General features: G+C 42.2%; 1 protein-coding gene across 1 annotated transcript in view; it reads left to right on the top strand.

The window, feature by feature from the left end:
- LOC122934910 (two pore calcium channel protein 1-like) overlaps positions 1-27,731 on the top strand; it is a 72,937-nt gene that overhangs the window by 24,207 nt on the left and 20,999 nt on the right. The window contains exons 3-12 of the mRNA XM_044290569.1: positions 1,528-1,642; positions 5,008-5,136; positions 5,582-5,698; positions 6,478-6,596; positions 15,239-15,340; positions 16,225-16,351; positions 17,977-18,178; positions 22,891-23,035; positions 23,123-23,308; positions 24,196-24,260. Coding sequence (XP_044146504.1) covers positions 1,528-1,642; positions 5,008-5,136; positions 5,582-5,698; positions 6,478-6,596; positions 15,239-15,340; positions 16,225-16,351; positions 17,977-18,178; positions 22,891-23,035; positions 23,123-23,308; positions 24,196-24,260 — 1,307 coding nt within the window. The remainder of the gene's footprint in view (positions 1-1,527; positions 1,643-5,007; positions 5,137-5,581; positions 5,699-6,477; positions 6,597-15,238; positions 15,341-16,224; positions 16,352-17,976; positions 18,179-22,890; positions 23,036-23,122; positions 23,309-24,195; positions 24,261-27,731) is intronic.

Raw genomic sequence — 27,731 nt, 5'->3', positions numbered from 1 at the left:
CAACTTGCGGCCCTCCAGCTGTTGCAAAACTACAACTCCCAGCATGCCCGAACAGCCTACAGCAGGGAATTGTGGGAGTTGTAGTTTTACAACAGCTGGAGGGCCGCAGGTTAAGCATGCCTGTCCTATAGTATACTCACCGGGTATAATACCTCCTATAGCACCCCAAGTAGTTATACTGCCCCCTCATAGAGCCCCCAGTAGTTATAGAATTCCCAGTATGCTCCAGTAGTGCCCCTAGCAGTATTTTTTATGGTTCCAGTAGTGCCCCCTAGTATGCCTTCAGTAGTTCTTATTGTCCCAGTAGTTCTTTTAGTCAAAGTATACCAGAGTAGTTATTGCCCCAGTGGCCTATGAAAGTGAACGGTGGGAACTGGTGCCGTGGGCTCCCGTACACCGCCACAGTCTTCAGCCGTGGGTCACTGGGCAAAATATCCAGACTCTGTGCCCCCCCCCAGGACAAGCGTTTCCAAGCATCATCGACATCCTGAAATACACTGGTTACAACTTCAGAAGTAGTAGTCAGAAATTTGAACACCGTTTTACCCAAGGCGATGTTCCATCACAATCTTGAGCATGATTGCTCAACTGACAGCATATTATACTGCAATGTGACTATTTCCGCACACAAAACAGTAGCCGGTATATCAGTATATTTCTTTGACAGGGATAGGAGAATCCTGAGTTATATGTTGCAAAGAGAATGTAAAATAATGGAAAGACATGCACAAAAATGTAAAAACGACCATCACATGTAAGGTCGCAGATTTAATGAACATAGCAGATTGTGTATAGGGTGGTAAATTGGGGGACCTAGAGAGAGTGTGTGTATATAATGAATATGAACACTCGTCAATTGGATGTGTAGGTATTACTCATGTCATTTACTTCTGACCATAGGGAACAATAGATAGTGTCATGCATGTGTAAAAAATTAAGCATAACCAGTGTAGCACATGTAATGAGAGCTGTCAGATAGCCATAGTATAGCAAGTGACAAGTATATCATAATTCGCAATAAACTTATATTAGATGCTCGTATTACTCGTATCATATACTAAAAGACAGGAACACTTGCTGTTGCTCTGCACTGGAGGCAGTAGGACCTAAATGATCATGTGACATCACGATGCTGGGAGTGTCGGATCCTGCTTCCTGCAGTGTAGAGCAAGGGTGTTCCCGCACATGCCTGTGGTGAGGTGAGTGTTTTTTTTTTTTTTTTTTAAATAGTGTACCCCCCTTTTTTAACAGCCGTTACATGGGTGTGCTTCTGTCTAAACGGCCGTTAAAAACGGAACCATTGATTTCAGTAGGGTCTGGCTTGCCAATCAAAACTAGAACATATCTTTTTTATTTTATTTTTGACAGTTGCTAAAACAAAAACAAAAAACTGGACACAAAAAAACGTCCATGTGAATTGCCTCATAGACTGCAATGTTATTTTAAACGGTCGTGTGAATGTACCCTAGAGATTTTGGTTAATGGTTATAACCAAATGTTTTTTTGTTTTTTGTTTGTTTTTGTTAGACTTTACTATTTTTACAACCACTGGGCTATGCAAGTAGCCACCTATATCTGCATCACAGTTGACTTGGCACTGGCCATTTTTGAAGAACCTGCAGTCTACCCTCTTCCATTTCTGGTAAGTATCAAATTCTTATTTCATTAATTGTTTCTTTTTTTCCTCTGACTTATTTATATCTGTAAAATATTTTAGATTTGGCGTAAAAAGTCAGGCAGAATGCTGACTGTCCTTAAAGAGACCAACTGTGTACGGAGACTTTTTAGCGGTTGGAGATTTATTGGCAATTTATTTTATTTTATGGGGAAAAAATATGCAGAGGTAAAGAGAAACCATCTCGCAAGCGCCGCCTTAGCAAAATAGTTCTCTCTTCCTGGGAGATACCTCTTTGCATGTGTAAAAAGTCCATGCCAAGTTTTACCTATACGTGTTTAACGCAGTGTTAACTTAGGCATCATGCACACAACCGTTTTTTTTTTTTTTTTTTTTTTTTTAAGGTCCGCAAAAACGGGGTCCGTCGGTCCGTGATCCGTGACCGTTTTTTCATCCGTGGGTCTTCCTTGATTTTTGGAGGATCCACATGAAAAATGAAAAAAAAAAACTAAGTCAAGTTTGCCATTGAAATGATAGGAAAAAACGGACACGGATCACGGAAGCGGATGACAATCTTGTGTGCATCCGTGATTTTTCACGGACCCATTGACTTGAATGGGTCCGTGAACCGTTGGCCGTGAAAAAAATAGGACGGGTCCTATTTTTTCACGGACTGGAAACACGGATCACGGATGTGGTGCCAAACGGTGCATTTTCCGTTTTTTCTTTTTTCCACGGACCCATTGAAAGTCAATGGGTCAGTGAAAAAAAACCAACTGAAAACGGCACAACGGCCACGGATGCACACAACGGTCGTGTGCATGAGGCCTTAAAGGGATTGTGTTCTGAAACATATTCTACAGTTTTCAAACCTGGATCTGGACACTCTTTTGTAATTGCATGTATTTCAAAATTTAGTATAGCCACTGAGTTATTCATAAACTGTAGGTGTATAGCGCCACCTGCTGTTTGTTCTTTTTCTTATTTTTTGTTTCTCTCTCTCGCTGAGCTGGTCGAGCATGCTCCGTTTAAGGGCTCATGTACACGACCGTGGTTTGGGTCCACATCCGATCTGCATGTTTTGCAGGTTGGATGTGAACCCATTCACTTCAATGGGTCAGCAAAAGATGCGGACAACACTCTGTGTGCTGACGTTATCCGCACGTCCATTCCATGCTGTCCGCAAAATTATAGAACATGTCCTATTGTCTGCATTATTGACAAGGATAGGACTGTTCTATTAGGAGCCAGCCGTTCCATTCTGGAAAATGCAGAATGTACACTGCCAATATCCGTGTTTTGCAGATCCACAGTTTGCGGACCACAAAGCAGTCAGGGAATCGGTCATCAGTTTTATGGCAATGAGTCCCCATATTTTTGAGCTCACGGCTCTCCCCGACCACTGTCCTCTGCCAGATTTTTTCCATGTGAATAAGCAGCGGGTGGGGGGGGGAAAGCTCATGGATATTCGGGACTCGTTCGGCATGTGCTAGAGGTGTTCTTTACTAGATTTTAGCAAAATGGCTGGGGCAATTAAACAAAGTGACCCAGCATTATGCTAAGGGAACCTGTCACTAGTTTATGTTGCCCTTAGTTAGGACAGCTAGGAGGCGCTATATGTTGGTTGATTACTTTAATCACCAGTATTTTTAAATTTATGTAAACAGAATGGGGATGGTGATTTTTAGTTAAAACTTAACTTTTAATTATTTAGATAGAATAAGGTCCCTAAATGTTCAAATTAGATACAAAAAAGAAGTGCATGATAACACAAGGGATAGAAAATAAATTAGTGCATGGCGGCACCTTAAATAACCAGTGGTCCTACCGTTTCGGCCAGGATCCTCTGGTTTCCCTAGATGTCCAGTAGATATAGGTTTGCTGTGAAAAAGAGCAACTAAGGCTGGGTAGGGGTATTAGTGGGTTTAAGGTACCTAGACAGCACTAATATATGGGTGCTATCTCGGCCCTAGCATCCTATTCACGGAGCACCCGTTCTAATAAGAACGACCCCATCCGGAACCTTGCCCTTTTGCTACTTGGCCCTATTGTGCCCTAGTGTAGCTAATGCCTACCTGCATGTTTCATATAAGAACTCATCAGGGGAAGTTAGGCACACTTCAGAGGGGCAATATAATGTAATAACATATGGTGTTGGTATCTTTAGTTGGTGGTCAACACACACAGATATGATAAACAATGGATGACACAGTTGATACCTTAAGTTGGTAGCCTTTAGTCCAGGCTCCACTCATGTATCAGGGCGCAGTACTTGCCTAACGATATGCAGACAATGTTGAGAGGGCAGCCTGGTGATGATCAGATCTCTCTCATGAAGCGCAGCGATGTGTCCAGAGGCCGTGGTGTAGCCTCAACATGCTACATGTGTGCCTATTTAAATCGGATTTTTTTTTATATAAAATGCTTTTTGAGGAAAATATATTACCATCCAAAGGTTATTCCATCATGAAATAAAGATTATTTTTTTAATTATGTAGAATAAGGCTGTATATGTTATATTTTTTTGGTAAATAAATTCCATTAATCCATTCACAATGTCATGCTCCTCCAGAGGTTTTTGTAAGATTATTGGGCAGTTTCTCTGCCTACAAGATATTATCACAGATGCTTGGTTTACTTTTGCAGTTCTCAAAACTGAATTTGACTCAGCAGAGATCACATGCCTCTTCACAGCAAAAATGTTATAACATGAACAGAGTTGAGGAAAAGACCTTAATCCTAACTTCCACAAACCTATGAATACAGAATTAACCTAAATCAAACTAATATGAAAAGTTGTTATTCTAACAATCTTCATCTACTTGCATACTATAAGTTATACCAGCAAGAATTAGTCTTTAGGTAGAAAACTATGATTTAAATCCAGCCTTACTGACTAGTGATTTAAATCAGTTTGATTTAAATCAAATCCACCCTGCCGGAGAGCAAACCACAACATGTTGTAGTTTGCTTTCCGGCCTGGAATGTGGAGCAAGACGGATCCGGCATGACCCCCAGTGCAAGTCAATGGGGACAGATCCGTTTTCTCTGCCACAATAGAAAACGGATCCGTCCCCCATTGACTTTCAATGGAGTTCATGACTGATCTGTCTTGGCTATGCTAAAGATAATACAACCGGATCCGTTCATAACGGATGCAGACAGTTGTATTATCAGTAACGGAAGCGTTTTTGCTGAACCCTGCCGGATCCAGTAAAAACGGTGGTGTGAAAGTAGCCTTATGTGTCCACCGATAAACGGGAAAACAATGCTTCTCCTCTAGAACTTCTGACTGCCACTGTAAAATATCAGAGATATCAAGTTACTCAACCTACAGTAAATAAAAGTGTTGCATGGCTATTTTGTACTATTTTATTTTATTTTTATTCCAGGCTACCTCTATAGTTGAGGTCTTCTGCTTACTTGCTTTCTTTGGCCGGCTCGTACATTTTAGTAAGGTCACTCCTCGAAGTGTTTTCTGGAAGGACACAAAGAACATTTGTGTAATGGTCACAATATTTGTAAGTATTCTAGTAATTCTGTGCTTTTTTTGGTGGCGGGAATAGGCCATCAACATTGTTATCTTGGAAAACCCCTTGAACTTCCCAAAATACAAATAGGGAAATATTAACTTAAATGTCTCAAATATGTGTTTATCAAGTTTAAGGCCTCATGCACATGGCTGTATGTATTTACTGGTCTGCACTGTGGACCCCGGACATGTGCATGCCGCATTTTCCTAACAGAACTGCCTTTTCTGGTCCTCAAAACGGACAAGAATATGGCGCATTCTACAATATTCAGAACAACATTTGTGTGCTGTCCACATTTTTAGTGGACCCATAGAACTGAATGGGTCTACGTTTGATCCAGAAAAGATGTGGATAGGACGTGACTATACGGTTATGTGCATGAGACCTAATGTGTGGAACAGTAAATTAATTTGATTATTTTTATTTTCTACAGCTCAACTTAATAGATTTGATTATCCATGGATCTTTGCTGATTGCGCATATACCTATTGTTCGATGGTCTAGAGTGTTACGTCCAATTTACCTGGTTAATTTTGCTGAAAGTCGACAGGTAAGATATTGTAATATTGTTTTAGAATTTCCGGTTTACTCTAAATATATATAGCACAGCATTATATACATATACATATATCCCTACAAGGAAATTTCCAGGTGGGCTAATGCCCAGACAACCCTAGGATAGTCCCACTTATTAAAAGTTGGATAACAACTTTACTATTGTTAATGATCACCCTTGAACATTATTTCGTTTATTTTTTTGTCCAAATACATCCACAGTTCTGTGTTGATTCACTGTTTAGAATAATGTTTAGAGCTTGCAGCCCTCCTAGTAAATTATTACATTCTGCCTGCTTGTATCCACCACAAGGGGGAGTGGCATTGAACTCAATGATACAATGATAAAAAAAAAAGTATTGCTGTCTGCTCCTAAGCTCCCCCTAGTGGTGGCTGCAGACAGAATTGTATCAGTTAACTATGTAGTGGATTTGAAGCTCTATAGCGGAATTCAATGAAGTCATAACTGTCATAAGAATACTGTATATTGAGAACTTAATCAACACAGAATGTCGAATACAACATGGTGTTAAAAGGTGGACATTCATTTTAAAGCTGACTTCTAATTTGGAAGGAAATTGACCATTGTAGTAGTAAATTGCATTATCTGTAATTACCTATATCCCTGAAGCCAGTGACGTGAAGGCTATTCTGGAATTGTTTTTAGAGTCCTTTAGAAAACTGTAGACCACCATTTATATGAGTCTATAGTTGCCAGCCTACCGTAGGCATAAAGATTTTCTGCATAATGTTTTTTTCACGTATCATCTGCAGATCCGACGAGCGTTCCGTAGCATCAGAAACACATTACCCGAGATCCTCTATGTCTTCCTTCTTTTCATTTTCAGCGTCCTCATGTTTTCACTTATGGCTCAAAAACTTTTGGGAAGCAGGTAAAGTTGAATTAAGTATTTATTCTTTGGTTACATTTGAATACGCCTCATTCTGTATTCAATATACCCTCATGTTGTGGTGAAGACATAGGATCTTAATGTTGAGAAAAGGTTCGGACTCCATAGTTTCACTGCTCTTACCGTAAAGAATCCTCTTCTATGTTTGTGTACAAACCTTCTTTCCTCCAGACGCAGAGGATGTCCTCTCGTCACAGTCCTGGGGATAAATAGATGATGGGAGAGATCTCTGTACTGACCCCTGATATATTTATACATAGTAATTAGATCTTCCCTCAGTCGTCGTTTTTTTCTAAAGTGAATAACCCTAATTTTGATAATCTTTCAGGGTATTGTAGTCCCCCCCCCCCCCCCCCCATTCCAGTTATTACTTTAGTTGCCCTCCTCTGAACCCTCTCCAGCTCTGCTATGTCTGCCTTGTTCACAGGAGGTCAGAACTGTACACAGTACTCCATGTGTGGTCTGACTAGTGATTTGTAAAGTAGCAGGACTATGATGTCATCACGAGCACCTATGCCCCATTTGATGCAACCCATTATCTTATTGGCCTTGGCAGCAGCTGTCTGACACTATTTTTACAGCTTAGTTTGCTGTTCACTAAAATTCTTAGGTCCTTTTCCATGTCAGTGTTACCGAGTGTTTTACCATTTAGTATGTACGGATGACTTGCATTTTTCCTTTGCATGTGCATAACCTTACATTTGTCAGTGTTAAACCTTATCTGCCCAAGCCTCCAATCCTTTCAGATCGCTCTGTAGTAGTATACTGTCCTCTTCTGCGTTAATTACTTTACACTGTTTAGTGTCATCTGCAAAAATTGATATTTTACTGTGCAAGACTTCTACAAGATCATTAATAAATATATTGAAAAGAATAGAGCCCAATACTGACCCCTGAGGTACTCCACTAGTGACAGTAACCCAATCTGAGTGTGTACCTTTTAATAACCACCCTCTGTTTTCTATCACTGAGCCAGTTACTTACCCACTTACAGACATTTTCTCCCAGTCCAAGCATTATCATTTTATATACTAACCTTTTATGTGGTACAGTGTCAAATGCTTTGGAGAAGTCCAGATATGACATCCATTGACTCACCACTGTCAAGTCTAGAACTTACTTCCTCATAGAAACTGATTAAATTAGTTTGGCATGACTGATCCCTCATAAAGCCATGCTGGTATGGCGTTATTTGCTTATTTTCCTTGAGGTACTCCAACATACCAACTCTTAGAAAACCTTCAGTTTACCCACGACAAATGTTAAACTTAATCGCCTATAGTTTCTGGGCTCTGTTTTTGGACCCTTTTTGAATATTGGCACCACATTTGCTATGCGCCAATCCCGTGGAACACTCCCTGTCAATATAGAGTTCTTATACACTCACCTAAAGAATTATTAGGAACGCCTGTTCTATTTATCAATAATGCGATTATCTAGTTTTGTTTTCTGGGCACACTTTAGGCCCCTTAGTGCCAATTGGCCATCGTTTAAATGCCACGGGCTACCTGAGCATTGTTTCTGACCATGTCCATCCCTTCATGACCACCATGTACCCATCCTCTGACGGCTACTTCCAGCAGGATAATGCACCATGTCACAAAGCTCGAATCATTTCAAATTGGTTTCTTGAACATGACAATGAGTTCACTGTACTAAAATGGCCCCACAGTCACCAGATCTCAACCCAATAGAGCATCTTTGGGATGTGGTGGAACGGAAGCTTCATGCCCTGGATGTGCATCCCTCAAATTTCCATCAACTGCAAGATGCTATCCTATCAATATGGGCCAACATTTCTAAAGAATGCTATCAGCACCTTGTTGAATCAATGCCACGTAGAATTCAGGCATTTCTGAAGGCAAAAAGGGGTCCAACACCGTATTGGTATGGTGTTCCTAATAATTCTTTAGGTTAGTGTATATCAGAAATTAGGGTCTGGTTATGAGATTACTTAATTCTCTTAGGATACGGGGGTATATGCCATCTGGTCCTGGCGATTTGTCTATTTTGATCTTTTTAAGACGCCACTGTACTTCTTCCTGGGTCAGACAGGGCACTTTTAATGGTGAATTTACTTTTACATTCTGCTTTTCATCAGAAAAAAATATTTAATGGCTTTGCTTTTTTCTCATCGCTGTCTACAACTCCCCCCTCATTACTTTGTAGAGGGCTGACACCTTCACATTTATACTTTTTACCATTTATATAATTGAAGAACATTTTAGGGTTAGTTTTGCCCCCTTTGGCAAGTAATCTCTCGGTCTCTAGTTTGGCTGCTTTCATTTGTTTTCTTTTTGTCATTTATTGTTTTTTTTACAGTTCTATTTATTCACATTGTTTTTTTTTTTTTTTTTCTTGTTCCTTACCCTTTTATTCCCATACGGTATGTACCTCTCACAATTAGATTTTAGGATACTTTAAAAAATATCCCATTTTGTGGCTGTATTTTTATTTTTGAGGACTTTGGCCCAGTTAGCCAGTTAGTTAGGCCTTTCTTAGTTGGCTAAATTTAGCTTTTTTTTGAAGTTTGGTATTTTTTTTCCTCCCTGAAGAAACACTCTTTTGAATGACAATTATAAGGTTATTACTTTATGGTCACTATTTCCCAGGTGTCCCCCAACCTGCACATCTGTTGTTCTGTCAGGTCTATTGGTTAATACTAAGTCCAGTATGACCGTCCCTCTAGTCGGGTCCTGAACCAGTTGGGAAAGGTAATTGTCTTTGGTTATTGCCAAGAACCTGTTTCCTTTATGAGATATACAGGTTTCAGTTTCCCAGTCTATATCTGGGTAGTTGAAGTCCCCCATAATAACCACCTCATTATGATCTGCCGCCTCGTCTATCTCTTTTAATAATATATTTTCTGTGGACTCTGGTATATTAGGTGGTTTATAATAAACTCCTATTAGTATTTTATTATTGTTTTTGCCTCCATGTATTTCTACCCACAGTGACTCCACATGTTCATGTCCCTCACTTTATATCTTCGCGGAGTGTGGGCTTTAGACCGGACTTTACATAAAGGCAGACCCCCTCCCCCTCTCCGGTTTTGACGATCCTTTCTAAACAGACTGTAACCCTGTACATTAACTTCCCAGTCATAGTTATCATCCAGCCATGTCTCAGTTATTCCCACTATGTCATAGTTCTCCTCACACATCGCTAATTCCAGTTCACCAGTTTTTAGTCAGGCTTCTGGCATTAGTATACATACAATTAAGAGGTTTATGTATATTTTTTACCCTACACCTTTCCTTCTGAACTGTTCTAGTCCCTCCTTCCATTCCTCCCCCAGTCTCACTACCTTGCCCCCGGTCTCTATCTGCACTATCTTCCTATCCTATAACGTAATTACCCCCCTCCAGTCCCTAGTTTAAACACTCCAACCTTCTAGCCATCTTCTCCCCCAACACAGCTGCCCCTTCCCCATTAAGGTGCAGCCCATCCCTACGATAAAGCCTGTAGCCGACAGAGAAGTCGGCCCAGTTCTCTAGGAACCCAAACCCCTCTTTTCTACACCAGTTCTTAAGGCTCGTGGTACAGGTAGTATTTCGGAAAACACTACTTTTGAGGTCCTTGCCCTAAGCTTGTGACCTAAATCCCTCAAATAATTTTTAAGGACTCTCCGCCTACGTCTAACTTTGCCATTGGTTCCGATATGGACCATGACCGCTGGATCTTCTCCAGCCCCTCCCAGTAATCTGTCAACCTGATCCACAATGTGTCGAACTCGAGCGCCAGGAAGACAACACACCGTTCAACGATCCCGGTCTTTGTGATAGATCGCCCTATATGTACCCCTAATAATTGAGTCTCCCACTACCAGCACCTGTCTGGCCTGCCCTGGTCCCCTGCTTACTGGAGCTGACATTCCCCTGACTGGCAAAGGAAGGGTCCTGCTGCAGCAGTGCTCTCCCTGAATTGACATTCCCCTCATCTGCCAACCTTGCAAACTTGTTGGGGTGTGTCAGATCAGGGCTAGCCTCCCTGGCACTCTTCCCTCTAAATTGCTCACATTTTGAACAAAGATATGCACCCTCAAACGGCTGTTCCAGGACTGTATACATTAGGCAAGATGTGCATTGGACTGAGCTGTCAATAATGGAACACATACTAAATGGGAATTATGCAAGAAAAGAGAAAAAATACAATATAGTGCAGTGATAAGAATATAACTTACTATAGTCCCCTCCTAAAGTCCCTGAAACACTTGAAATCAAACACTCGAACGCTCACAAACTCGCGTTGCTTGTTTAAGTGTAGCTCTCAAACCAGACTGCTTTTTTTCCCCTCACGATTCAAAGGACTGAGCTGCCCTCAAGACTGGCTATTTAACTTCTCCTAATTAGATAGCCAGACCCTAGTTACTCACCAGTGCAACACCCTGAAATCAAATACTCGAACACTCACAAACCCGCGTGGTTTGTCTGCTTGTACAAGTGCAGCTCTCAAACCCGTCTGCTTTTTTTCGTCTTGATTTAATATCATAAAGGAATCCTAGGTGCCATCACCTGCCAACCATACATTGTGATACTAAAATGGAATCCTGGGTGCCATCATCTGCTGCCCATATGTTGTGACATCATAATGGAATCCTAGGTGGCATTACCTGCTACTAACCATACATTGTGACATCATAATGAAATCCTAGGTAGTAGGTACCATCACCTGCTGGAATTACACTGTGACATCATAATGGAATCCTGGATACCATCTGCTGCCTATGCATTGTGACATCATAAGAGAATCGTGGATATTGTCACATGCTACCCACATATTGTGACATCATAATGAAGTTCTAGATACCATTATATGCTGTTTATACATTGTGACATCATAATGGTATCCTGGGTTCCATCACCTGCTGACAATAAATTGTGATATCATAATGGAATCCTAGGTGGCATCACTTGCTGACCAAGAATTGTGACATCGTAATAGAATGCTGGATATCACCATCTGCTGCCTATACATTGTGAGATCATAATGGAATTCTAGGAACCATCACATGCTATCCATACATTGTGACAACATAATGCCTCAGAAACTGACCCCATCGCCCTCGAAATTGGACCCAATCGGCCTCAGAATCACACCCTATCAAAGTCAGATCCTAGATACCATCATCTACTGTCCATACATTGTGACATCGTAGTGAAATCCTAGGTACCATCACCTGATGCCCATACATTGTGACAACATAAAGGAATCCTGGAGATCAGACATCACATGCTACCCTCATAGTGTGACATCATAATGGAATTCTGGGAACCATCACCTGCTGACCATACATTGTGACAACATAAAGGAACCCTGGAGATCAGACATCACATGCTACCCACATAGTGTGACATCATAATGGAGTTCTGGATACCATGTTACGCTGCTTATACATTGTGACATCATAATAGAATTCTGGGAACCATCACCTGCTGACCATACATTGTGACATCATAATGGAATTATGGGAACCATCACCTGCTGACCATACATTGTGACATCATAATGAAATCTTAGGTACCATCACCTGCTGGCCTTAGACTGTGACATCATAATGGAATCCTGGATACCGTCACATGCTGCCCACATATTGTGACATCATAATGGAATCATGGATACCATCTGCTGCCTATGCATTGTGACATCATAAGACAATCGTGGATATCGTCACATGCTACCCACATATTGTGACATCATAATGAAGTTCTAGATACCATTATATGCTGTTTATACATTGTGACATCATAATGGAATCCTGGATATTGTCACATGCTACCCACATATTGTGACATCATAATGTAGTTCTGGATACCATATACGATGCTTATACATTGTGACATCATAATTCAATCCTGGGTTCCGTCACATGCTGACAATAAATTGTGACATCATAATGGAATCCTGGATACCACCATCTGCTACGTATATATTGTGAGATAATAATATAATTCTAGGAACCATCACCTGCTGACCATACATTGTGACAACATAAAGGAACCCTGGCGATCAGACATCACATGCTACCCACATAGTGTGACATCATAATGGAGTTCTGGATACCATTATACGCTGCTTATACATTGTGACATCATAATGGAATTCTGGTAACCATCACCTGCTGACCATACATTGTGACATCATAATGAAATCTTAGGTACCATCACCTGCTGGCCTTACACTGTGACATCATAATGGAATCCTGGATACCATCATCTGCTGCCCATATATTATAACATCATAATAGAATCCTGGATACCGTCACATGCTGCCCACATATTGTGACATCATAATGGAATCCTGGATATTGTCACATGCTACCCACATATTGTGACATCATAATGGAGTTCTGGATACCATATACGACGCTTATACATTATGACATCATAATTCGATCCTGGGTTCCATCACATGCTGACAATAAATTGTGACATCATAATGGAATCCTGGATACCACCATCTGCTACCCATACATTGTGAGAAACCATGACCTGATGACCATACTTTGTGACATCATAATCGAATCCTGGATGCCATCATCCGCTATCCATACTTTGTGACATCATCATGACATCCTGGTTACCATCATACACTGCCCATACATTGTGACATCATAATGGAATGCTATGTGGCATCACCTGCTGACCAAAAATGTTGTTATGATAATGGAATCCTTTATACCATCATCCTCTGCCCATCGCTTGTAAAAATAAAAAGAAAGATATGCGGGGGGTGCTCCATGGTATAATACCCTCAAGGTAGGTATAATTAGCAAAGGTGTATGCAGCCTACCTAATATTGTTGTGCATGCGAGGCGCAACACTAGAACACAGCTGAGTAGTGCCGTGCTGCTGCTCAGGGTACCGCGCAACAGGACCATGTGAAGAAAAGTGTGTTGCTGCATAAAAAAAAAAAGCTCATTGACTAAGTTAAGCCTCTGGTTTAAAGGGTTTGTCACCAGATTTAACCCTATAAAGCTAGCTGACATTAGCGATGTGCTAATGTCAGCTAAACCTAACTGGCTTATTCCTACTTTTATCTATGCCCCGGTTATGCCAGAAATCTATATCATTATTATATTATAATATGCTAATTGGCTTCTGGGGGGGCGTTGTTCCTGCTCCTAGGGGCTCAGTTCTCCCACCTTTTTGTCGCTTCCCTCCAAGTCCTGATTGACAGGGCCAGGCAGCGCTCGCCATCTGTCTGCCAGCCCTGTGCTCTGGTGAAATCTCACGCCGTCCAGCATTCGGTGCAGGTGCGGTGAAGAAGCTGGCAGCCTGCGAGAGTCTTTCACTCACCGCGCCGAATGCTGAATGGCGCAAGATTTCACCAGAGCACAGGGCTGGCAGACAGATGCGAGCGCTGCCTGGCACTGTCAATCAGAACTTGGAGGGAGGAGAGGTGGGAGAACGGAGTCTCTAGGAGCAGGAACAACGACCCCCCCCCCGCTCCTAGAGGCTAATTAGCATATTATAAAAGTTAGATTTCTGGCGTAACGGGGGCAAAGATAAAAGTAGGAATAGGGTAGTTAGGTTTAGCTGACATTAGCACATCGCTAATGTCAGCTAGCGTAATAGGGTTAAATCTGGTGACAGAATCCCTTTAACTGGTAGGGTTTCTGTCTCCCATTCAGCAGGTCCTGGGTTCAAGACCCATTAAAAACAATGGAAAAAGTAATGTGGAAAAACTATTAATAAAAGTTAAATATGCAAGGGTATCCTCAAGCACTATAGTAGAAAATAGCACAAGCTATAAGCCCCTTTTCTGAGACTGAAAAAGCAGGGATTCTTATAGCCTTGGAAAGGACCGTTCAGCCTGGCTGGGCCCCATAGTAACCACATAGTCTGCCTCCATTGACAGTAGACTACTGCCTCTCACTCCGGTAAGCAAGTTCTCTCTGCTCTGCACTGAAGAGCGCCAATCACTGCAGATGAGGTAAGGGCTTAGCTACAATCCTAAATTATGTCTCAAGTTTAAAAGGTCCAACATTGACTTATAGGATACCTACGTTACATCTGGTGACAAAAGACCTAATTTGCATACCTGATATTGATTGTTTTGTAAAAGCTTTTCTGATTTTGTGTCAAATATTGCTGACCTATCCTCAGGGTGTGTATTACCTTCACTTAAGGATAGCTCATCAATTACCATGCAAGCAGCACTCCAGTACTTTCCTGATGCACCATATTCATCAGCAGGGCAAACGCCTGTATGGGTTGGACAATGCAGCAGAGGGGCTTCATAAATGTAGCGTTCGGGCCAACTATCATATGTGCATATGATAAATTGACTCCTTTGTGTTTCATATACTCACTATTTTCAAAGTCTCTGATTGCTTTCACTAATTGGTAGCATTCATGTTAACATCCAAAAGCTCAAAGTTTGTATAGAAGTGAGCGTTTGCTACAACTACGACTCCGTGAGAATAGGCTGGATTCCATTCTGATATGTTAAGTAAACTGATACATTGTAGCAAACTATCAGGACAAGACAATAGTGAGTTTAGTGTTGTGGATGTGTATAGATGATCTCAAAAGGTCAACCTCATCCCTGGCATTGTGTTTTTTTTGTCCTGCTGTATAGCAGTGACTTGTCATGTTGTGTCATCATTGTCTTATTTGCAGAAAACTTATTACATCTGAAGGAGAACCTTACTTTGAAAACTACCTTGAAGGTGTGTTTCATCTTTACGTGTTGGTGACTACTGCTAACAGCCCTGATGTCATGTAAGTACCTATAGCATTGTAAAAAGCTAAACAAATTTCAATGATGTTCAAGTTAAGCATCTTAAAGGATTTTCTATTGATGGCCTGTCCTCGGGATAGGCGTCAATATCTGGTTGACGGGGGTCCAGTACCCGACATCTCCTCTGATTAGCTGTTTAGGAGTAGCTCCCACCCCAAAGCCACACACTGTCCATTGGGTAGTAGACTGAGCTGGTTACTACAGCACTGCTCCCATTCACTTCAATGACAGGAGTGACGGAGAAACCAGCTTTCCAATACAGAATCAGCATAGCTGTTTAGATCCACTGCTGGACAGCTGATCGGCAGAAGTGTCCGATCCCTGGCAATCAGATATCAATGGCCTGTCCTGAGAATAGGCCATTAATATAAAAGGACTGGACAACCCCTTTAAATATACCTGACGCTACTCATTTATGTATACCATAGTAAGTTGTTCAATCTAACCTTAAAGGGGCTTTCCGGAAGTCTGACATTGATTGCCAGTCCTCTGGATAGGTCATCAGTATCTGATTGGTAGGGTTCCTACACCCGGCACTGCTGCTGATCAGCTGTTTGAAGGGGCCACAGTACTCCAGTGAGTGCTGCAGCTTACCAAGCACTGTGCTTTACATTGCTTAGTATTGAAGTTTAGACCCATTCACATGAAGGGGACTGAGCTGCAAATTAGGCCACGTGACCAATGACCTTAATGTCACAGTCCTATCTAGGAGGAACATTGCAGCCTCTGCAATCCGCTCAGCGTCAGGGATGTCAGATCCCACTGATCAGATCCTGAGGTTCAGTTATCAATATCTCTTTATTTCCACATTCATGTTATATTTTCATTTTGTATAAACATTATATTTGTACCTTTTCCTTCCTAGGATGCCAGCGTATGACTACAGCTGGTGGTATTCCATCTTCTTCATAGCCTACATTATTCTGAATACTTATATTTTCATGTCCGTCTTCTTAGCTGTTGTCTACAACAATTACAGAAAACATTTAAAAGTAAGTTAATAAAATGTTTTTTTCTTCTTAATGCTGTTACTGGATTACTATATGATAAGCTAAAGCTCAGGATGTAAATATCTGTAGACCACATGTTTGACTCCTGTAAGTTAGAGAGCTGAGATGCAGAAGAACGTTATTAAAGGAACACTATGGGCTTAACTTATACTTTGCAAGGCCTGAGGAGACACAAAGTATGGTCTCTTTGATGCTGTATGAATTCCATGCTCTGCCCCCTTACACCCTGCGCTAAGCATATCAATGTTGGCGGAGTGTTCCTTTAAGTTTGAGTACAAAACAAAGCATGGCACGTGTTTATGTATATATATGGTTGATAATTTAGGTCATAAACTAACCTTTGTATATCTCTTGGATCAGTTCACAAGAACATGCAACAGACTGAATTCACCATTGTAAAGGACTGTTCACACAGAGGATTTCGATGCTGTCAAATCGGCCGCAGTTTCTGCCACGATCATTCATTTTACAGGCATTGCACCCAGTTGCGTCTTGGCTCCATTGAAAGGAGCTAAGCCACAAGCGGACGGTCAACATGGCTTTAAGCGGTGGCTGTCCGCACACGGTGTCAAGAAGTGAAATACCCCTTCTTGGCACGGCCACGGCTTTAAACCACCAGCCCACGAACTTCTGTGGGAGGCAGCGCCAAAATTCCACTGTGTGATCAGCCCTTAAAGGTTGATACTGCTGATGATTAGATTGGCTAAATAGGGAGAATACAGGATGCATAAAGAGAATTCATGCAGAGGAATGTGTTGAACTGTTGCCCTAATTTTTTATAAATTAATGAAATACTTTAAAGGGAGTTTGTCAGCAGCTTTGACCATGCTAAACTTCTGACAGCGCTAGATAGGTGCTAGTGAGAGACATACCTTTTGGGGAGATTTAAATCTACAGGAGTGGTGTGAATATGAACTTTTACTCTGCTAGGTTCTGCTCCAGCAAGTGTAGTGACGGTTAAGTGTTCTCTGCATTGACCTGCTTTACAGCAATTCCCCACTGCTCTGAGTGACAGCTGTAGCATCCATCTAGAAGAATACTACAATGCACTTCACAGTGAAGCACTGCCTCCTGGGCATTTGCAGGAGAAGAAACTGGCCGAGTAAAAGTGCATATTCACACTGCTCCTCATAATAAAAGTAATGTTTGTGCTGTTCTACTCAGCCCTTACCTAGAGCTGTCAGCAGTTTAGCATCATCAAAACTGCTGATAGACTCCCTTCAAAAGGGTTGTCTGACCTCCAACGCAATTGGAGCTATGTGCCGGAATCTGCTCTGCCTAAAGAAACCTAGTCATCGGCAGTCGGTTCCAGTGCTTTGGGTCTCGCCCTGCAGCTTCCTGTCACCTGTGGGGTGGAAGTGTGACATCCAGTTCATCTTCACATCCCCAAGTGGCACATGGCTGTGGAAGTCGGTGAAATGGCTGCAATGCTCCACGAGAGGGGATGAGACCCACGGCACTGGAACAGATGTCGGTGAATAGTTATGTGCCTTCATTTCTTAAGACAGAGCAGTAAAAAAGTACTTAAGTCTAGACTTAGCGCTAGCAGTTACTGACAAATGATTTGAATTGATTTTATGAGATGCTAACCATGATGTGTTTTTCAGAATGAGATCCGTAAATTGGCTTATATGAAGCGACGCAAGATGGCAGATGCATTCAATGCTTTGAAAGTACAAGAAGGGTCAGAATTTGTGATTTCAGAAACGACATGGCTAAAATTAGTAAAGCTGGTGGCACCAGACATCAGTAACTCCCACAGGGAGTTACTCTTAAGAGTGTCTAAAGAAGACAACCAAAGATACGTGGGTGAGGAATGCAGCGTCACAGGTTTTTCCTTGCATTTTGAAGTAGGGCTGTCTCGATACCAAAATTTTGATTTCTATACCATAAAAAAGTATTGCGATACTCGATACCATTTGATACCACGCAAAAATAAAATAAAACACAAAAAAGCATTTTGATTATTTAAGCGTAAAACGTTTATTGAATTAAACAGAAAAACCTGCACCAGATATCAGATTGATATTGAATTTGACAATGTAACAATGCTAATGAGGAGCCTTCACCTCTCCTGCCCCGAGGACTCTTTAGGCAAATAATTCTGGAGCATTTATTCTATATCTTACAAACTCGACTTCGTGCTATTCCTCTATTATTCCAGCTAGAAGTTTGTATTGGAGCTTGGTGTTACGAGTTGAGCACGTGTCCCTCCAAAGACTCCCACTCTGACTGGCACAGTCTATAACCCTATGCTGCTGCCAGTGTCAGACTGTACAAGTAGGATGGGGCTGGTAGCACCCAGTTGTAATGTATTTGTATTGTACCTTCATTCATAAACTTCTAGCAGGAATAATAAAGCCCGCGCCCATTATAGTAAATGGGTCTGGAGTGGACTTCCTCCGACACGGTGGGCTAGCGTTAGCACGGATCCAGAAGGCTACCTACCGCAAGTGTGAAAGTAGCCTAAGTGGCCTGTATTCTGTAACTCGCATTAACCCCATGTTGCCTATTATGTGAGATGGTACTTTGGGGGTCACTTACTACTAATGTGAGGCACATGGTGTCCAGTCTAAAAGCCTGTGCCCAGCCTGACATAAGTGACAAATAAGTGACCCCCCATCATGTTTAAAACATGGTAGTGGCAAGATTGGGGTTAATGAGTCACATTAACCCCAAATCTTGCTGGCTGCCTGATACATGTTTTTTGCCTGCCTTTATTGTGGGCCAGGTACCTGCGCTGGCTGTTCAGTGCACTAATGCACGCTGATGCAGGGGAGAACACAAGACTCAGGTGGAGGAGGGGGCTGCTGTTCGCTGAGCTCAGACGGCGCAGCGATTTATTACCTCCCCCGTCCCTCCTCCTGCTTTAATTAGCCACACATTCATTGGTGGCAGTGGTGCGGGCAGCTTCAGAGCCCACTCATTTAATTGGACTCCCTCCCTTTCTCCTTCTCCACTGACTCTGGCCACAACACAATAGCGCACACCCCGAGCGCCATGTTATCTCATAAGAGGAGATACTGGGCTGCGCAGCAGCACAGCCTAGTATTGAAAAAATAAAAATCCCGGTACCAAATCGATACTGGTATAAAAGTATCGATTGGGTATCAAAATTTCTGTCTGTAATGCGGCAGAGCAGGGAGAGGTGTGTCCCCTCCCTGTTCCTCTGATAGGCTGCCGGCCTAATGCTGGCAGTCTATCAGAGGCCGGTGCAGGCGGTGAGGGACACAGGCCGGAAGAGGCCTGCATCGCATCCTGGAGGAGGCAAGTATACGTTTTATAGTTTTTTTTTTTATATATATGTAAAAATGACAATCCTGGCACATAAGGGGGGCTGCTGGGCTGGCACAGACATAAGGGGGACTGCTGGCAAATAAGGGGGGGCTTCTGGCACATAAGGGGGGATACTGGCTACTGGCACATAAGGGGGGCTGCTGGCACATAAGGGGGGCGCTTCTGGCACAGACATAAGGGGGGCACTCAGGCTACTGGCACATGATTGGGGGGCATCTATTGGGGCACTTATTGGTGGCACCATAGGGACATCTACAGAGGCTAAAAAGAAGGGGTATTTTATATTGGGGCTCTGTATAGGGGCATTTTAAACTGGGACACATTATGGTGGGGAAGGGGGAGAGGAGCACTATGTGGTCAACTACGGGGGCACTGAGAAGGGGTATTTTATATTGGCACATTATGGGAACATTAGCTCAACTGGGGGCATTACAAGGGGGTATGTTTTGCACATTATAAGGAGAATTATTACTACTGGGGGGGCATTATGGTGGGCTTTATTACTCCCCCATGGTATGACCCCCTAGTAGCAGCACCAGCCTCTCCCTGCTCTGCTGTCCCTCTGCCCCTTAATCCTTATTATGAAATCTAGGGGGTTGACACTCTCCCTGAGAGAAATTTTACCTGGAAACTGCACTGTGTACGGCGCTGTGCTTCTGGCTTCGTTCTTGTGTTATTTCCAGTGCCAGCTTATCAGTGGGGGTGGCAGGTGTTGGACCCCCACCAATATAATACTACTGACCTATCCTGACTGATCGATCATTAGCATCTATAATCCCAAAAAAAACTTTAATAGTCACACAGTTTTATGGGCAAAACCAGGCCACCATTAAAGGTTCACTGAGTTTTCCAAAAACTTTTTATATGTCTTAGAGACATATCTATAGGCCCGTCTTGATTGCACCCTCTGCAGCAAGGAGAGTCTGTGTGAGCCCTTCTGTCCCCTAGTTGTTGATGGGAGTCTCAGGTATGTCTCTCAGTGACCCTTTAACAATAAAATTGAAAATCCCACAGATTTGTGGAAAAAATGTTTGTAAGCAATTTTCAGTCACGATGTGGCTGTACTTGGCCGCTATGTGAGATCCCAAACTAAAGAGGTTGTCTAGGTTAGAAACCCCATTTTCAAATATTGTTAGGGAATTCAGAGTTAAAAGTGGGGGCCTCCCATCAGTTGGTCAAAGATAGTGTCTACAAATACCATCTCTCTTTCTGGAGGGCCCACCACATCCATGCTTCACACCAACAGATCATTGGCCTAAATAAGGTCTTGGTATTGCTTAACCACTTTCAGAACGGACCATTTACCCCCTTCCTGACCAGGCCTAAGTTTGTAAATCTGACATGTCACTTTATGTGGTAATAACTTTTGAATGCTTTTACTTACCCAAGCCATTCAGAGATTGTTTTCTCCTTACACATTGTTAATGGTAAATTGGGTAAAGTGGGTATAGACGGTCTATACCCACTTCCCCTGACGAAGCCACATAGTGGCGAAACATGTCGGGAGGGGTGTAACACTGTTACACCCCTCCCAACATGTTTCGCCACTATGTGGCTTCGTCAGGGGAAGTGGGTATAGACCGTCTATACCCACTTTACCCAATTTAAACAGGGACAGTGAGAAGTCAAGGGAGCAATAACGGAGGCACAGTGATATCCATCTAGAGAGTACAAGGGAGTTTGACCGTGTCTATCCAAATAAATACTGGGTAATTTTAGTGAGTGCACAGTGACAAAAGTTAGCAGCATTCCGTGCTGCAGTGGAGCATCCAGTAGCAACATCGTAGTATAGGGGAGCACCCAGCAGAAAATTGAGTAGAGAACTCGGACGGCCATGAATGTTATCCCACAATAGGGAACATAGGAGACAGTTCTAGTTGGAGCTCGCATGCATGGACATGCTGTAATACACGGTGAATTTGTCACTCCTTAATCCCATATGTATCAGATCAACAACTTAAAATACAAAGGCTGTTGATATGGACCGGTCACAAGTACCCCATAGAATCTAGCATATTAGAGGTCCTCTATAGTATGCACCTGTATGTGCCCCAACAATGCACCCTATAGGCATAAGGGAATATCCCAATATCGCTAAGAGTCATTAGCGTATAGAAATAGCAGCCTATTATCATCTCACTGAACCCTGACAATTTTAAATAGTTTTTGTGTATGTAAGTCTTGTAGTGGCATTAATGAAGATACGTTTATATATTTTTTTTGTTTAAATATCAGTTAGTGACCCCCTACAGGGATTTTTTGGTCTAATAAGACCACAACAGATTTTCAAGTAATATCCCGAGGGTCTCTAATAAGGGACTTTGAATATTATAAAGCAAAATAGAGGGGACATTTTTTGTTGTTGCAGATTTTCCATTTTAATCTTTTTATTCCTGTAACACAAAGTGTTAACAACAAAACAATCCTCAATATTTATTACCCTGATCCTGCAGTTTACAGAAACACTCCATTTGTGGTTGTATACCGCTGTTTGGGCATACGGCTAGGCGCAGAAGGCAAGGAGTGCCATATGATTTTTGGAGGGCAGATTTAGCTGAAATGGTCTTAGGGCGCCATGTTGCATTTGAAGAGACCCTGAGGTAACCCCACAGTGAAAACCCCCACATTTAGTAAACTACAGCACTAGCGAGCACTTTGAGCCAACGGGCGTTTCATAGAATTTATAACCCTTGACTGAAAATAAAAAATACAATTTTTTTGTTAACCGAGCTGCGTGAGGGTTTATTTTTTGCGAGACAAGCTGTAGTTTTATTGGCACCATTTTGGGGTACATTCGGCTTTCTGGTAGCTTTTTATCTAATTTTTTGGGAGGTAAACTCAGCCACAGAGCTCTCTTGTTCAGAAGCTAATCAGCCGGGGTGCCGGGGGTCGGACAGGCCATCAATATCGAACTCCTAGGAATGCCCTTTAATTTACCCTGTGGTAGCCCTGTCTGGAAATCCTGACAGGTCATCATTCTGAGACTATTATAAAAAAGGGATGGCCCTTTTAATCATTGTATGACATAACAATACCGAAAAAGGGTGGTATATCAACTAATGAAAAAGAAACGAGGATGAGAAGAAAATTAACAATGCCCAATAAATCCACAGCACCAGACTACTCTCCATATCTTCGGTTCCTCAACCCAGTCAAATTAGCCCTTTTTTTAAAAAAAATTAACCCCTAATACCTTGAGAACCTTTCTATCCATTCTTCCTCAGGAAAGGAAGCTTTCATTCGCTTGGCGGATTTGTTGAACATTCAGGTGATCACTATGAAGACTCGTATGCATCCCATAGAATGCTGGATGCCTCACCTGTACAGATGTGCAGCAAGTCGCTTTATCCGCAGGGTCGTCCTTCATAAGTGAGTCGAATTAATGGCTTCTGCAATTTGCACTCTACAGCTTTCTCTGGACATGAATACGCTGATTTTAGTTTTTTTCCTTTTCAGAGGCTTTATATATGCTTTTGACATCGTCATTGTTGTAAATGCCATTTTCATTGCCCTGGATGACAAAAACCCATTGATAGCCAATGCCGAGTGGGTGTTCCTCTCCCTCTATGTCATAGAGATACTTCTCAAACTCTACACATATGACCCCAGAACCTTCTTTGCTAAGACCCAGTTTTGGAATTGGTAGGTTTGCTTTACTTTAACTTTCTACACTTTGATCTTGTTTGGTTCAGCAATAGACATTATAAAATCTTGATATGACATCTGAATTAGTATTACCTGGTTTGTAAGGGTGAAAAAGGCATCTGCCCACCCAGTTTAACCTATTATGGTTCAACATTGAGTTCATCATCCTCACCTCGGTAGTCTCACTGCTCTAACCATAAAGAATCCTCTTCCATGTTGGTGTAGATTACTGCGGAAAATGACCAAACCAGCGCTCGGCTAGTTTCAGAACTCCGACAGCAGTGAATTGAGATGTTGCGGCGCATGTGTGGCTGCCCTCTCCACACCTATCTGATGTTTATGGTATATCCTAGCAATATGCCATAAATGTTGAGATGGGAGAATGTTTTTGACTGCTGAAAGAGAGACTGTTACCTCCCCCCATGCACTTTTAAGTGCAGTAATACATGCATATAGTAGTACTGCCCCTGACCCTGGATTTCTAATTTAATATGTTGATATTCAACCCCATTCCCCCTCTGTGCCATCTCAAACTGCCATTAGAATACATGGAGTTTGTGATGTCAGAAGGTCTTCTCCACTATGGGTGTGAGCTGAAAGCTCTTCTAAGACTTTTCTAGCGGTGGTTTGTGGTGACTCAGCATGGAAATGGGGGGCTTGAGTGTCAAATTAATGAAGTGTCCGTAGTCAGGGGCAGCAGTTACAATGCATGTAGTACTGCACTTAATAGAGCATGGGGGAAGTAACAGACTCCTACATTCCCATTGTATGGGACTGACATGCGATTCCAGAGCCACCAGTTTAGTTTCTTCTGTACTAGACCCTCATAGATGAGGTTTCAGTATTGTCATTGTTCTCACTGTGTACTTCTTGTCATTTGTAAGGTTTGACACCTTTATCATCATTGCTGCTCTTGTCGCTACATCTGTGAACACGGCACTGAAATCAGGTCTGTGAATATTTATCCCTTTTTATTTATTTTTTCACTTTTGTCACATCTTAAATCCATATTCTTTTTCTTTCTTTCTTTGGATGGTTGTCTTGAAGAAGCACTCCCACGAAAATGTTTATTTTCTGACCTGATAGAAATGTCCATCATGTAAACTGTAGTGAAGGTCATTTTCTTACCAGCGACTGTATTTGTGAGTTATAACCTCCCTTATGATCCTCAGCTGTGTCATGTGATCAGAACTTTAACTTATGTGTGGACAGGAAGCCAGTTTCTCTATGTATTCCTATAGGAGCCTCAATGTCATTCTCATAGGAATGAACTGAGAAATAACTGACTTTCTGTACTGTGTCAGATCAGATTGTTTGTGACCTGACACAGCTGAGGTTCAGAAGGGAGGGTATAATTCACAAATACAGTCACTGGTAAGAAAATTATCTTCACTACAGTTTACATCATTAACCTTTCTAACAGGCTAGAAAATAAAAAAAAATTGTGGGAGTGCGTCTTTAATTATTTTAAAATGTATTAATGGTATGCAGCAATACCTTCTAAACAGTGCTCAGTGTATCATGGCAAATTTTTGAGTCAACCAACAGTTCCAGGTATAGGATATACATAAAATGAAATCCACAGTGCCTCTCATATGATATATAGGACTTCCTAATACAGTGGTATACACAAGGCACCCCTTCACAGTGTCAGCAAAGTAACCCCCCCTAATGTACAGTGTCAGTCCCTTCCCCCCAGTGTATAATATTCACCTCTTCTGGGCTGACAGTCTTAGTAAAAACCCTGCTCAAAGACAATCCGACCAACTTATTAAGAATTGCAAGCCTCTTAATAAATTTTTTTGCATCTTCTGTTGTCCATCTGCCAAAAATGAAAATTACCCAACCAAAGCTGGAGTAGATCGTTGGCATAAGGTGCACCAGTGTCCTGGTGCACATGTTAAATGAGTCAGGCTGCAGAGGTCCTGCCCATGCCCCGCTAATGTTTGGCATCGTGGAGTCAGATAAAGCTAAAAAGTTGCAAACTGGCACTTGTGGTGAAATTTTCAACTTTTCTAACCCAGTTCTGGCATAGAGCTAAAATAAATGACCCCCAACGACTGCAGCTTCATATGTCTACAGTACTAAAGGGGGACCTCAAGTTGCCCATCACTGTTCTTTTCTGTCACGCTTTGGTGTGGGAGGGAAACATCACACCGAGCATAGGAGGGAAGGGGAAAACAGGGAATCGGGCCTGAGAACTAGGGAATGAAGATGGACACCTAGTGTAATCCCTATCCAAAATCCTGACTGACTACCAGTATAAACAGACATTAAAAGAAAGAGTTCATACGGAGGAATACCTAGAGTCCTATCTAGCCCTATAGGACCCTGGGACTAATGGCAGGGACGAGACTACCTGTTCCTCCAAAAGGAAGGATGAACAGGAGTCTACTACAGGCCTAATACAGGCCCATAGGAAAATGCAACACACAGAACCCAAACAAAATACAAAAGGGAAGGGAAAGACTTAACTTCAAAGAGGCTATGGAAGCACCAGGAACTCAGCCATGATCCAACCACAAACAATCCACAGGCACAGAAGCTATAAACCGCACAGCATAGTGGGAGAAGCAACTATAAATAAGGAAGGTTAAATCGACCACATAAGCAACACCTGGAGGCAAGGCGTGTGGCCATGACCAGAAACAACACAGATCCACAAGGAAAACCTGTCAGATCAAACCACGTGTTGCCAGTATCACAGATCTCTCGCCACTCGCCACTCACTGTCGCCGGGACGTCCGTATGTCTCAGTACGTCCGTGACATCTTCTTTGCTAAAAGTCTTAGTATTTGAGTTTTACCAGTAATGACCAGTCATAAGCAGTACTGTACTGCCAAAATCATTACTCAAGAACTTCGTTGGAGTGTCCATTTGTGCTCCAGGGCTGTCTGTTGTGAAGGCTGTTGTGAAGTTGCAACCATGGACAGACATGGTCAGGATGTGTGAAACGTTCTTTGGTCTCCAGGCCTTTTCCTCCTCTTCACATACCTGACAGTTTGTGCATGTTATTTCCCAAATTCTGATCCTTTTCTGAGGAGGACAACCCTTGAGTCTGTGATGTCTAACTAACACTAGAAGTGTTAGGTTTGCACTAATTGCAATCGAAGAAGTCAGGACAAAAACAGCATTATAATTGTTTAAAGGGAACCTGTCACTGGGATTTTGTGTATAGAGCTGAGGACATGGGCTGCTAGATGGCTGCTAGCACATTCGCAATACCCGGTCCCCATAGCTCTGTGTGCTTTTATTGTGTAAAAAAAAAACGATTTGATACATATGCAAATAAACCCGAGATGAGTCCTATCCCTGACTCATCTCACGTACAGGACACATCTCGGGTTAATTTGCATATGTATCAAATCGTTTTTTTTAACACAATAAAAGCACACAGAGCTATGGGGACTGGGTATTGCGGATGTGCTAGCGGCCATCTAGCAACACATGTCCTCAGCTCTATACACAAAATCCCAGTGACAGGTTCCCTTTAAAGGGCTACTGTCACCCCACTAAAGTCTTTTTTTTTTTTTGGGGGGGGGGGGGGCTGGCTAGTTAAATTCCTTATACTGCAATATATGAAAATATAGTGCTCTCACTTACTTTCCTTCAGCAGTTTCTTCTAAAAACGTACTTTTATAATATGTAAATGAAGTCTCTACCAGCAAGCAGGGCGTCTACTTGCTGGTAGCCGCCGCAAAAAACCGCCCCCCTCGTCCTGTTGATTGACAGGGCCAGCCGCGATCTCCTCCGGCCGGCCCTGTCAGCATTTCAAAAATCGTGCGCCTGTGTTAATTCGGCTCGCCTCCTCATCTCAGAGCGCCTGCGCAGGATCCTACACATACAACATACTGCTGAGTATCCCAGCAGTCAGACATGTCACTCAAGGCAGCACCTGTATTCACTCCCTTTGCAGAGATTGTTGTTATTGCAGGTAAATAAAGGGCCAGAAGAGAATCAGGGAAATTAGGAAATATATATATTTTTTTACCTAAAACTTGCTTAGCTCAGTTATACAGTCATGGCCGTAAATGTTGGCATCCCTGAAATTTTTCAAGAAAATGAAATATTTATCACAGAAAAGTATTGCAGTAACACATGTTTTGCTATACACATGTTTATTCCCTTTGTGTGTATTGAAACAAAACCAAAAAAGGGAGGAAAAAAAGCTAATTGGACATAATGTCACACCAAACTCCAACAAACTCCAAAAATGGGCTGGACAAAATTATTGGCACCCGTAACTTTATATTTGGTTGCACAAATCAGTCAGCGACTGAAATCAGTCGCTTCCTATAACCATCAATAAGCTTCTGACACTCCTCACCTGGAAATTTAGACCACTCTTCCTTAGCAAACTGCTCCAGGTCTCTCTTATTGGAAGGGCACCTTTTCCCAACAGCAATTTTAAGATCTCTCC

This window comes from Bufo gargarizans, chromosome 4 (assembly GCF_014858855.1).
Source record: "Bufo gargarizans isolate SCDJY-AF-19 chromosome 4, ASM1485885v1, whole genome shotgun sequence".
Taxonomy (NCBI): domain Eukaryota; kingdom Metazoa; phylum Chordata; class Amphibia; order Anura; family Bufonidae; genus Bufo; species Bufo gargarizans.
Note: the sequence above shows the minus strand (reverse complement) of the source record. Positions and strands in the feature narration are given on the sequence as shown.